General features: G+C 41.3%; 1 protein-coding gene across 1 annotated transcript; it reads right to left on the bottom strand.

Annotated features, from left to right (window-relative positions):
* Positions 1-667: 667 nt before the first annotated feature.
* Positions 668-6,308, bottom strand: slc34a2b (solute carrier family 34 member 2b). The gene is made up of 13 exons (XM_056378870.1): positions 5,969-6,308; positions 5,502-5,553; positions 5,288-5,410; positions 5,072-5,200; positions 4,798-4,941; positions 4,148-4,259; positions 3,868-4,063; positions 3,692-3,787; positions 3,342-3,453; positions 2,757-2,924; positions 2,349-2,465; positions 2,129-2,253; positions 668-1,604 (listed from the first exon to the last, which is right to left on the bottom strand). Exons 2-13 carry the CDS (start codon positions 5,545-5,547, stop codon positions 1,059-1,061), a joined length of 1,914 nt encoding a protein of 637 aa, XP_056234845.1. The 5' UTR covers positions 5,548-5,553; positions 5,969-6,308; the 3' UTR covers positions 668-1,058.
* Between the last annotated feature and the right edge of the window lie 6,197 nt (positions 6,309-12,505).

Genomic DNA, 12,505 nt, shown 5'->3' with positions numbered 1-12,505 from the left:
ATTTGTGATAATGTAAGAACACAATTCAAAAACACATAGAACATAGGTCGAGTTGTTTGTAGACATTTTAATGTGGAAAAGTTACAGATTATAACTTTAAGGATTATAATAAAATATAAATGATTATTTATACCTGACCCCTACACCAGACTGAGAGTTGTTCTTTTCCATTCAAAAACAACTTCAAAAAAACATATTATATAAACTTTTTTTCACACAAATTTAAAAAAGCTTTAAAATGTCTTAACAAAATTGAACCAAGAGCTACCAGGATTATGTTGTGCTAGTTATTTAGTTGTAGTGTGACGTCATAAACTTCCTGTTCTAAAGGACATCAGATGTGAAAGCAAGAATCTGTTTGCTACAGGAAGCCATTTTCTTTTAGCACATTTACAGGAAATGAGTGAATCTTCTCATCTATCATGCAGGACACATGCACAAGCAGCAATATCGGAGCTGGATATCAGATGTACTGACGAGAATGACATATCAGTCACTATAAATAACATTGACTTCAGGCTCTTTATATGATTCCTGTGCAATCTACAAGTAAATGATGAAACTGGATGTCAAAAAAAAGACAAAACTGCACTTTAAAAATAGCAATTTTTTATTTACAAATATTATATTAAAGTCTTAAATACTGAAGGATAACAAATATTTGAAATGCTACATTAAACATTTGAAGTTTAAATGTTCAAATTTTACAATAAATCCAAAAGCCTCTCATGTATATCATAAAAAATATAAAAATAACATTCAGAACCACCCAGAGTTAAGTCAGAGCAGACAGTGGCAGGTGGTGAGTCTGAACAATAAATTGAAAACATCATAAAATAAACATCACATGCCCAGAAACAGCAGGTTCATAATAATATGTCCGAGACTTCTCTTCATATTCTCCAGCGTGAAAGTCATTGTCAACGTTAACTATAGTGCTCAATATATTATCCAATACAAGTGAATCATCAACATACCACAACCTGAGAAGTGATGAACAATTACAAGTGTATTACAGATACATTATTGCATTAAGATACAAATTAAACTTGATGATATTAAAGATGTGTTGCTTTAACAGCCTCCTTTGTGTCCTCGTCTCTCGACATGGCTGGGTTATCGTACATCTCCAGACTGTTCACGCTGTTCTTTCTGATCTTTTCATCCTCATCCTTTTTGCAGCACTTGCAGCATCTGCAGCAGCAGCAGCAGTGTTTGCCACAGAAGCCGAAAGTGGAAGACACCACAGCGTCCCACGGCGCCAGGGAGCGCAGGGGCCGGGGCAAAAAGTCCCAGTCGCGCAGGACCCTGGGCAGGCGGCGGGGGCATCGAGACTGCATCACATTGACGATGACCACAAAGACGACCAACACAATGATGGGCACGCCGACGCCAACCAGGACTTGCCAACCAGCCAGCGACAGGCCGAACACAGACAGGGGGAAAACCAAGAAGCACAGGAAGAGGTAGAGGGCGGCAAACCAACGGTATTTTGCAGTATGGTTCCCCAGCCCCCTGGCCAGCCTGATGGGCACTCGCATGAAGGGGATTGGATACCACAGTAAAATACCCATGATGTTAAAGAAGAAATGGCAAAGTGCAATCTAGAAAAAAAACAAAGAAATGACATTCAAACAAGATTATCTCTGTCAGATCTCAAAGAAAACTAAAAGCTAAATGCTAATGTCAGCATGCTAACATGCTCTCAATGCTAGCATGTTGACGTTTGGCAGGTATGTTGTTTACTATGTTCTCCATTGCAGTTTAGTGAACTAGAATTTTTTTTTAATGGTTTATACAGGTTTATGATTATGATTATTCTCTCATCTGCCACACAACTGAATAGCAGTTATTACAGTTCACCCTCTTGGGACCATGGACCATCTGAACCTAGTTCAATGGCAATCCATTAAATAGGAGTTGTGATATTTCACTAAAAAACAAAAATGTGAACTTCACAGTTGAGCTAAAAGAACAGTGAGTTCAGCCTCTGCGGAACATGAATGTCTGAGCCAAATTTCATTACAGTCATTTCAGTACTTTAGAGATATTAGAGTCTGGATCAACAGTCACGCTGCTAGCCTGGGTAAAGACAAGCACACAAGAAAATAATTTCACTGTGTCTCACCTGCAGGGAGTTTGCCAGGGTTTCTCCAGGGCTAGCCATAGCAGCAAGTATAGCTGTGGTTGTTGTACCGATGTTTGAGCCCAGGGTCAGAGGATAGGCTCTCTCGAGGCTAATGACACCAATACCTGTTGATAGAGGATTGACAAGGTACAAGTCCTGGAATCATTCAAAAATAGTTAAAGAAATATAGATAAATCATTATAAATAAATGACAACTTACCAACAAGAGGAGTTATAGCCGAGGTGAAAACAGAACTGCTCTGAACAATGAAGGTCATCCCGGCTCCCACCATAATTGCAATATAGCCAGTAACCCAAGTGAAGGGGAAGGGGAAATCTGCAGTCAAACAGAAACACAGGAGGTGAACAATAAACCTGATGAAGTGAGCACAGTGTGACTGCACACATTACGACCACATGACCAGAGCAAACGAGGACTTTTCATCAAAACAGTGTTTGTGCCTGAGCTTTCTCCGTCACACAGCAGGACCTGCACCTGGAGGTGAGCCAGAAGCACCAGGGAGGCTCTGCCTGTGCTGCTCATCGAGCATCACCATCGAAGCAGATGTGCCGACTATCAAACAGGCTGAATGGTGCGTGCTGAGGAGAGTCTCTTTTCTTTCTGTACCTGTGTTGAGCACCTTCTTGATGACCACGGCCACCTGTCCCTGCAGCATGGAGTTGAGCAGCTTGACGATGAGGATGAGGCAGGTGCAGAGGACGAGCAAAGACAGAGCCAGGAGAATGAGGCCCACTGCCAGGTCCGGCAAATTGGCACTGGCGAAGAGATGTTTGCCTGCAACAGACGGTCAAAGAGATGATTGGCATTTAAGTGTCCACTTTTAATGCATGCATTATGAGGGAAATAGCCTCGTGTGCATGACTTTCACTAAAGCATTTACTTTATTGGGGGCAGGATACTTTGAAGAGCATGTTATGGTCAGCATGAATTCAGCGTGAAGACAGCATGAATAGACCTGTTGAGCAGGTGGACAGGTCCGGGCGGGTGGGGGCTGGGGGTTATTAGCTGAGTCACTATAACGTCTCAAAGGTAGTCATTGTCGGGACATCAGAGGGTCTGCATGAAGGACGCTGTTGTGGTGGAGTGGCTCTCTCATGTTTCACTGAGCTTCAGTAGCTCAGGTAATCCTAATTGCTTTGTAAATGCTCTTTTTTTCCTCCAACCTGTACTCACTGATGGAGGCACACTTACATTTCTCTTGGTAATCAGTCCATGTCATGTTCATCTCGGTCCAGGTCAGGTTTCCTTCTTCCCAGCAGACAGCGCCGGCAGTGCAGTTCTCCACCGTCACATTCCAGAAAGTCTGAGAGAAACGACACAAAAACAGGGGCAGAAGTCAATAATCAAGAAGTGATTTCACCTTCAGAGTATGAGCCAACAGAATCACTGTGGTCACAATACAAGAAGGAAAATATCAGTCAGTAACACAAAGAGCAGAGGTAACCATAGCTTTATCATGTGGTTTTGCTGTTATCGTGTTGTGATCACTGTGGCAAACTAATAATTTAATGCATGTGATGCAGCTTGTTGTGATTTCTCACCGTGTTGGTCTCTTTTTTGCACCACACTTTGATCAGACTCTTGTTTCTGGCCTCTGGGTCACCGGTGGCGATGCCGGTGATCACAGATTTGTCCAGCTAACAGAAGACACGTGAATTAAAAAAAAAGACATTTCTTTCTTAATGTTAATGTTGCCTCCGAATGTCACCGTCTCTACCTGGACGATGGAGTTTGTGAGAGGGTCGGTGATGACGTTGAGCAGGTCAGGGGCGTCCTCGCCGCTCTCGATGTTGAAGGATTCGATGATGAGGAGGGTGAGTTTGTACAGGACGCCTGTGGCCACTTCCAGGGGCAGGAGAACCAGCACAGAGAGCCAGTTGAAGAAGTCGTGGACCGTCGCACCAGCAAACGCCCTGGAAGTGAAGGAACACACTCCTGAACATGCATCACACTATACATGTGTCACAGGACGTGAATGATTACACACTCTGATTTACCTGCGGAACTCATTTCGATCTCCTGCCTGCATCATGGCCACGATAGTGTTGGTGACCGATGTTCCGATGTTGGCTCCCATGATGATCGGCACCGCAGACTGGACCTCCAGCACTGAAAACAATCAGTAGCATCATACTGTATCAATGTGTCACACACTATAGCAGTGACTCCCAACCAGGACTGATTCTACAGTTGTCAGCAGGTACGCGGGAAAACTGTGAGTGAACTCTGATTTGAAAAAAAATAAAATTACAATTCAACAATAAATAAATAAATAAAGATTCTCAGACAGCTACAACACCTGAACACATGCTGCGATTAATAACAGGTAATAATCTATAAGTAAGACATTAGATTCATCTAAAAGCAAGTAATGGATAACTGGTTAAAACAAGGCTAAAAGTCAAGGATACATTGTTCAACACGCCCAGTCTCTGCTTCTGATAGAAGAATGCAACATTAACCAAACTGTTCTAAACACTGACTATTGTAAAAAAATGTTTTTAACAATATCCAATATAATATAAATATAAATATGAATAATATCCTGTATATTATTTAAGCATGAGTGTATGCATGCATCTTCCATTTAATGGTATGTATGTGTGTGTGTGTGTGTGTGTGTGTGTGTGTGTGTGTGTCTACTTACATCCAGAGGACACCATGCTGACCACAATAGAGGAGGAGGTGCTGGAGCTCTGCACCAGCACTGTGACTAACACCCCGATCACCAGCCCGGCCACAGGGTTGGACAACACAACATTGTCCTGGAAGATGTCACCAGCAGCTTTGCCTGCACACACAGACAAACAAGCCTCAGGTTGAAAACACTGCATACACATTACATAAGCAGCACTTTGTTGGAGCCAGCATTACAAAGTAAATACACTACATGTGCAGCGAGTTCTGTGAATTGATTTTACCTCCGACCAGCTGGAACGCAGAGCTGAGGACGTCCAGAGAGCAGATAAACAGGTAGAGGAGTCCAAGCAGCAGAACCAGCTTCACTATAGCTGTCACCACTCTCGTGATCTTCCCCTTTGTATCCAGTTCTGTAAGAACAAACACAAAGTACTGAATCAGAGTCCGGCTGTGTAGAGGCCTCCGCACTGTGCTGTAAGAATGACAAGCTGCCTCACCTGACCACTTGACTCCAGTGTCTTTGAGCTCGGGGAGATCCCAGGGATTCTCCTCTGGATCCTCGTTCACCAGGTCCACGGTGGAGTAAGACGGCAGGATGTCCCTAGCTGGAGCTTTGTCATCTAATGGAGGGCAGTGAGGAGGGAGTGTTAGGAAAAGGTGGCAAAAACACAGTCTGAAGAGATTCACAGTATCCAAGGGAACAGGACATACTGAGAGCAGGGGAGGAGTCAGTCCCCACTTCTGGTCTTGGAGCCATGGCTGCCTGGACAACAGAAAAAAAGTTTCAATTAAAACAAGATATAATTAATATTAATTAGCCTACATACAGTTAATGTTTTTAAAAGTTTGAATAACTGAGCAAAGTTGAAGTGACCTGTGCAAAACCTTAAAAATAAACTGATTCTTTCACAATAGCCAATACTATGATATGCTATAATGCATTATATTATGGTATGTAATATCTGCTTAATATCTGTATAACCGTCAGGATAACACTGTAAAATTCTATACTGACAATAGCCTCAACTTTACCATGTTTAGACTTGCATTGAAAAAAGAGAAGTACAACCAGATCGCTTCAAGATCATCTGAACACAAATACATCCAGATAGAAAAACTAACTACAGGTGCATCTCACACACAGTCCTCCGGGATCTTTAAGCAACTGAACTCTTTACCTGGACTATAAGAGTCAGGGTGCAGTCCGTGCCCGTGTTCTACCTGAGAGCAGCCGTGATGGCGGTAAACGCACCTGCTGGTCCGGAGCTCTGAGCGGTGAGTGTGAGTGGGAGGCTTCACCTGGGTTACCTGTTGCTCTCTCCGAGGCTGAGCGCAGCTTTTATAGCGCCGCGCCGCGCACACACACTCTGCGCTCAGTTCAAGGGTCGCGCACACATGTGCAGAGTACAAGTGACGGGAGGGTGCATCTGTATGTGGGCCACGCTGCGCGACTCAACCCAACATCTGCGGTCAGATGATTATCCAAAGTCATGAGGAGGCTGCACAGAGCTGACACTGACACTGACACTTCTCTCTTTCTTTTCTAATACATTTTTAGATTCTATATTACTATATATTTTATATATTATATCAAATTATATATCATATAATTATATTATATTATAATATATATTATACTACTGGCATATCTGGACACTGTGAGCCAGCATCTGTCCACAGGCTTTAGTCTGAGCCACGGGTGGAGCCCGAGGTTACAGGTAATAGTCAACTCCATCAAACATCAGTGAAATCCAACAAACCGCCCCCTGGTGGCTGCGCGGGAAACACAAAGCTGCATTTCTTCTGAACTCTACTCAGTGGTAAGACAGAAGTCAGATGCTCTGTGGCACAAAGTAACACAGGTCTACTGTTGTTGTCATGTTCCTGTGTTTTTAATGTGTCTTTCCTGAAACACTGGATAGTTTGATCTGTTCAGGACTCTAGAAACGCTTCAAACTGAACAACATAAGAAGGAAACCACCACTAATAACATGACAAAGACTATAATCTGTAATGAAGGGTCACAAATAGACTTTACTTCATTGTTTTTATTCTTATTATCCTTATTTAGAAGTTGGGTCCCACATGTCCACATCATTTTAATCTTCTGTTGCTCTTTGCAAGTTGTTGCACTGTGCTGTCAAATGTTACATTAAAATACACTTTAATTTGATTTGATGTATTTATTTTTATTATGTAACATTTGTGGACTCTGGTTATGTGTCAGACGGGTGCAGTTGCTGCTTCATGCACTTCATTTCTTCCAGGTTCAGCCAAACAGTGAGAGATCACAACTGTTCCTGTGGTATAAACACAGCTTGAAGCAGGTGGTGTAATGTATACCTCAAGTTGTATACATAATCTGTATCCACTATCTTTGCACATGCTCCACCATGCATGTGTATACACATACTGTCATTCTCTCTCTCTCTCTCTCTCTCTCTGTCTCTCTCTCTCTCTCACACACACACACACACAGGTTTATAGCTCTTTAGATAACACACGCACTCACACACGCGTGTCCATGCACACATTTATTGCTTATTAGTCCAGGTTTATAGCGAGAGATATGGCTGAGATATGACTGTAACAACTGCGCATATTACATCTAAAATCAATGGTGTGAATATGAGTCAATGATTAAGCCAGAATCATGTTGCAGTTACTCCCAAACTGCAGTAAAACAATCACAACAGTTTTAATGCTGCACTTAAAAAAAAGGGTTCACTGGGTTGATGGCAAAGGATCAACTCTGAAGTCTTACAGCAGATCCTGGCTTGGTGAAATATTTGAAATCTATGATGATAGATGATGATTGTTATTATGGTACATATCTGTATGGACTACATGCTTCATTTGGCTGTTTAGCTGCTGGAGCTGTGGCTGACTTGTTGGTAAATGTGGGACTCACATGAGGGTTTCAGAGAGATGCACTTTGCTGATGATGTTTTGCTCTGAAATTGAACTCTAATGACTTCGGCCTCTGACAAGTCAAGAGTCCCCCCGTGATTCATGATTCATTCTGCTTTGGTCACCAGAGTTAGTTTTATGTGTTCCTCGCTCCCCAGAGTTCGATCCCTCGAGACGTTCTAAAAAGATTTTTTTAGGCCCATAACTGCACATGTCTAAAAGGCCTGTCATCCTCCTCTTCTACAACTTTTATCACTTAAAGACCAAAGCACACAAGTAAAAACACATACCACTACATTCCTTAGTAACAGCTACCATAAATAAAATCGGTGAAAAAGTAATAGAACTTCTTCTTCCTCTAGGACTTGTAACCTGGTATTCTAAAGTGATCCTGTATATTGACTGGCCTCATAACCAGCAATCATTGCACTGTTACACTCTACTGCTACACAACCAATAATGATTGCAGCTGCAGGTATATCAGGTACAGAGTGTTCAGCAAAACACCCCTACATAAAACATTAAAATACACACTATAACAAAATCAAACAGAATCAAAACAAACAGAGAGAAAACTTTACATTTGTTGGCTGGAACACAAACTGCTGAAACATTCTGCTCCCAATACACACGCAGTAAATCTTACCTATCAACACACTTTAAATCAATAAAATAATTCACTGCATTATCATACAGTGTGTGAACCTTCACAAGAAAGAAACCCAGAGGTAAACATCTACAAAATAGCTCACATTTACTGAACACATACATTTACTGAACATACACATAACTTAAACTATAGACATTTACTTAACCATAGACATTAACTTCATTAATTACCAACAGAAAACTGCTTATAGGACAACTTTCTACATTTGAAAATGAATTAACTCAAAGTCACCTTTTTTTTTCTTTTTTTTTTGCACATTCTACATACATTTGTTTCCATCAAAAGGCAATATCACAACACAGAAAATATTGGTCATTTATATTAATTTTACAAAGACACTGAAACTGTTGATGTGGTAAAATTCACAGCAAGAAAACTTGATGTAATTAATACTTTAATGAAATAATGATTTACATACGGTACCAGTTTTTTGCACATTCTGAGAACTAAAAGTAAAAATATTTAAGAATAATTAATTATTTATTATAATTATTATAATTATTTAACAATTTTACTTATATATATATATATATATATATATATATATATATATATATATATATATATATATTTATATTTATATATATTTTTATATATATATATATATATATGTATATATATATATACACACACACACACACACACACACACACACACACACATACACATAAAATAAATAGATAATAAATGAACTGGTACTTTATGTAAATTAATTTCATCAAGTTTTTCTGCTGTAAATTTCACCACATCAACAGCTTCAAAAGTCTTTTAAAAATGAACATAAATATTTTCTGTGTTGTGATGTTGCCTTTTGATGGGAACAAATCACTATAAAATTTTAATTATTTCTTCAAACATTGTTTGATTGCATTTCATCAGGAGTAATTATTAGCTGCAAATTGCTTTGCAGATAACAGATATAAAAGCCAGCTGCAGCACATAAAGGAGTATTGATAAAATTTCTATTTATCTATTTAGTTACTGATAATTGGCTGTTAGCGCCGGCGCCCACAGGCTTAGCTCCTGTGCATTTACGACCAGTTATATTATATGTGGTAGGATTTTGATTGGCTCAACATTGTATGCAGTTCTGACCTTGACCTCTCCATGGTCTACGCTGTGACATGACCTGATCTGTGGAGAAGAGTGTGGCGCACTGTGAAGTATAAAGAAGCATATTAAAGTGGCTTTACTTTACAATTCACCTAGTTATTTATTGACTAGCCCATTAGGATTGATGCAATGGTTTTTACCCATGTGATCCCAGGAGACCCACATACCATGGAAAAATCAGCTGAGACATACCTTTAACCTTTGGAATGCTGTTTTCATTGCCCCTCCACCCACACACTAATCAAAATACTTAGTAGTCAAGCCTGTAACTATGTAGTAGTTTTATTCCTCAGCAACTTTGTCAATCTGTCTGCCTCACAGTTGTATCTCCTGCCCCCCCCCCCCCCCCCCCCATTATGGAGCAGCACACTGTCATAATATCATAATATCAGCCTCATAATATCCATCTTAAATGTAAACTATTGTTTTCTTTATGCGATTTGTTATGATACCGCAGTCAATCATTGCCTGCTGGGCCACTGAGTTGATGCCATGCTGGCATAGTCCACGGAGGGTCAAACTGTTTGCCCTCCTTCTACTGCCGGGGGCCACCCTGTAGTACTACGCCGTGAGTAGGCTGTGCTGTAATCCATAAAACAATAAAACTCAGCTGTTCCAACTCATCCAGGAGAGAGAGAGAGCGAGAGAGAGAGAGAGAGAGAGAGAGAGAGAGAGCGAGCAGCTACAGAATCAAGGCTGCATGCAAAGTAACGCTAAAATAATGTGAACTCTGTGTCTTTTGATCCTGAAGACACAGTTTAAAACTAAAGACTGAAACAACACTAACATCATCTTTTCAACTGCCTGTTATAAGAAAAGATTGTGTGCACTTGCGGCAGTAATGATATCATTATCCACCCTGACCTTTAGGAGCATGGAAAGCCCCTTTGGTTTAGGATCCACGGTAAATGTTGAGATAATGGGAAAACACTCCTCACACACAACTACATGTCATTGTGGAACATAATACATAATGCATGTTGTTGGTGTCTTCTAATATACAATATTCCTGTGGGGTTGAGTGAGACCCTGCTGCCTCCACATGGTCACAACTGTAGGCCGAGGTGCATTATTTTAAAATCAACTCCAGAATACATATGGCTGATGGAGGACAGAAACTACCACCTGGAGCAATGCCTCTGCCGTGTAATGCTCTGTAGCTTACACACAGTTTATTGTGCACTGAAGCACAAAGGTTGTGCTGAGAGTCAGTCGGGGTGTCGTGACCCACCTGAGACCCTGAACTGACCAGGAAATAATTATTAACAATTTAAGAATTCAAGCATTTTTACATAAGAAAGGAAAACACTGCAGTACAACCAGCAGCCCCCTGATAACACACAGCTTACAGTGTTTTAATGAAATTGATTATTGCGCTTTCTCAATGATACAATAACAAAATAAAACTAAAATCACCTCCTCCTCCTCCACTCGGACTAGTTTCAGGTTACATCCCTGTTCATCCAGAGTCATAGGAAATATGAACTGTTTGTGTGAAACTTTGTCGTAATTTCTGTGTGAAGTCTTGAGTAATGGCTGAAAAGTGTTTTGTGAGGTCACACTGACTTTGACCTTTGACCACCAAAATCTAATCAGTTTATCCTCAAGTCCAAGTGAATGTTTGTGCCACATTTGAAGAATTTCCCTCGAGGCTTTTCGGAGATATCTCATTCACCACAACCTTAACCTTTGACCTTTGACCACCAAAATCTAGTCAGTTCATCCATGATTAGTTTCCTCGGTATAGACTGATATACACTTTAGGTCCGGAGGGAGCGGTCTATGGAGGTGTGGCTCTTTGTGGTCGTCGTAGTCCATGAAGGCCGAACCGAAATTAGACATCTGGTCCAAGGAGAATTTTCGGCGTGCGTCACCAGCTGTACCTGACATTACCTCTGCGTCGCAAAGCACGGCTCCTGTCTCCCAGCAACCGTGACAACACAAAACTTTTTTAACAGACGGCAGGGCTGAAAGAGTTTTCAGTCGAACTGAAACTGTAAAAGTGACCACTGAGAATGAGACACATTAAACTGATTAAAGAGGGGCAGCTTTTGTAAAGTTGTATTTCACATGGTCAGGAGGTCGGAGGTTGTGTCTTGTCTAATGCCAGTCTTAGAGACCGGTGCACTGAGTGGAGCTGCTGTGGTGCAGTCAGGTCTGAGCAGGTTCACACCTCCACCAGCAGGTGGAGACAGATAGACGTCCAAAGGTTTGTGTTTGTCTGAAGCAGCAGCAGAACTTTACTCACCAAGAGACTTAGGTTGTTCCACCCTAAAGAAACCAGATCTCTCATTGACTGTTTCGTTTAAACACCAATGTCTTCGTTTGTCATGGCGGAAACCATTCGGTTTTTGTTTTTACTTTTCCATTGAGAGGAATTAGAACAGCTCTCACCTGGATGTGATGAGAGTCTCATTGTCGCAGATGCATTTGAATAAATCAGACATACATTAGACTGGATACGTTTCTCTGCAGGGCTGTTCTCAGCAAACACACCACTCACGCACTACAGTGAACTAACATTTCAACAGCTTGTGGGCAGTGGTCACTCTAAATGTAAATGTAGATCCTTTCAGACATGACAGATTCAAACTTAGTTTTCAGCTTGCGCCTCGTGTGCTGTCATATATGATCTATACTAAAAGCAGCTGCCTGTGGTCACAGACTGGATGTGTATTAACGCTGCTGTTATCTGATGCAGCAGACTGCGGCCGAGGCTGAGCATCAAGGTAAACTATCGCCGCCATTTATCTGATGTGAAATGCTGCTTTCCAGCTCGGCTCCCACCTGCGTGTATCAAACAGTATGTTCACTGGCGCCGACACTTGGCCGACCTTGGTGATGATTGATAGGAAATACTGATTCATAAGTCGTCCGCATGCACGCAGTGATGGGCAGCCATTCCTCAGCCTCCTTATCACACAGCAGGAAGGAAGAAATATGAAGTGGTGCTGTGCGTTTTTACACAGAGGGAGAGTCTGTCTTCACTTTCTCTCAGGTTTTATGAGACATGAAAAATGCA

This window comes from Seriola aureovittata, chromosome 6, assembly GCF_021018895.1.
Source record: "Seriola aureovittata isolate HTS-2021-v1 ecotype China chromosome 6, ASM2101889v1, whole genome shotgun sequence".
Classification (NCBI taxonomy): Eukaryota; Metazoa; Chordata; class Actinopteri; order Carangiformes; family Carangidae; genus Seriola; species Seriola aureovittata.
The sequence above is the reverse complement of the archived record's forward strand: the minus strand, read 5'-3'. Positions and strand labels throughout refer to the sequence as shown.

Excerpts from the sequence above, each read along its gene's own strand:
- slc34a2b (XM_056378870.1), bottom strand. The coding sequence starts at position 5,547 with ATGGCTCCAAGACCAGAAGTGGGGACTGACTCCTCCCCTGCTCTCA. Across the intron at positions 5,411-5,501 it reads TGACTCCTCCCCTGCTCTCA|ATGACAAAGCTCCAGCTAGG; the intron begins GTATGTCCTGTT and ends GCCCTCCATTAG. Across the intron at positions 2,254-2,348 it reads GGCTATAACTCCTCTTGTTG|GTATTGGTGTCATTAGCCTC; the intron begins GTAAGTTGTCAT and ends CTCTATCAACAG.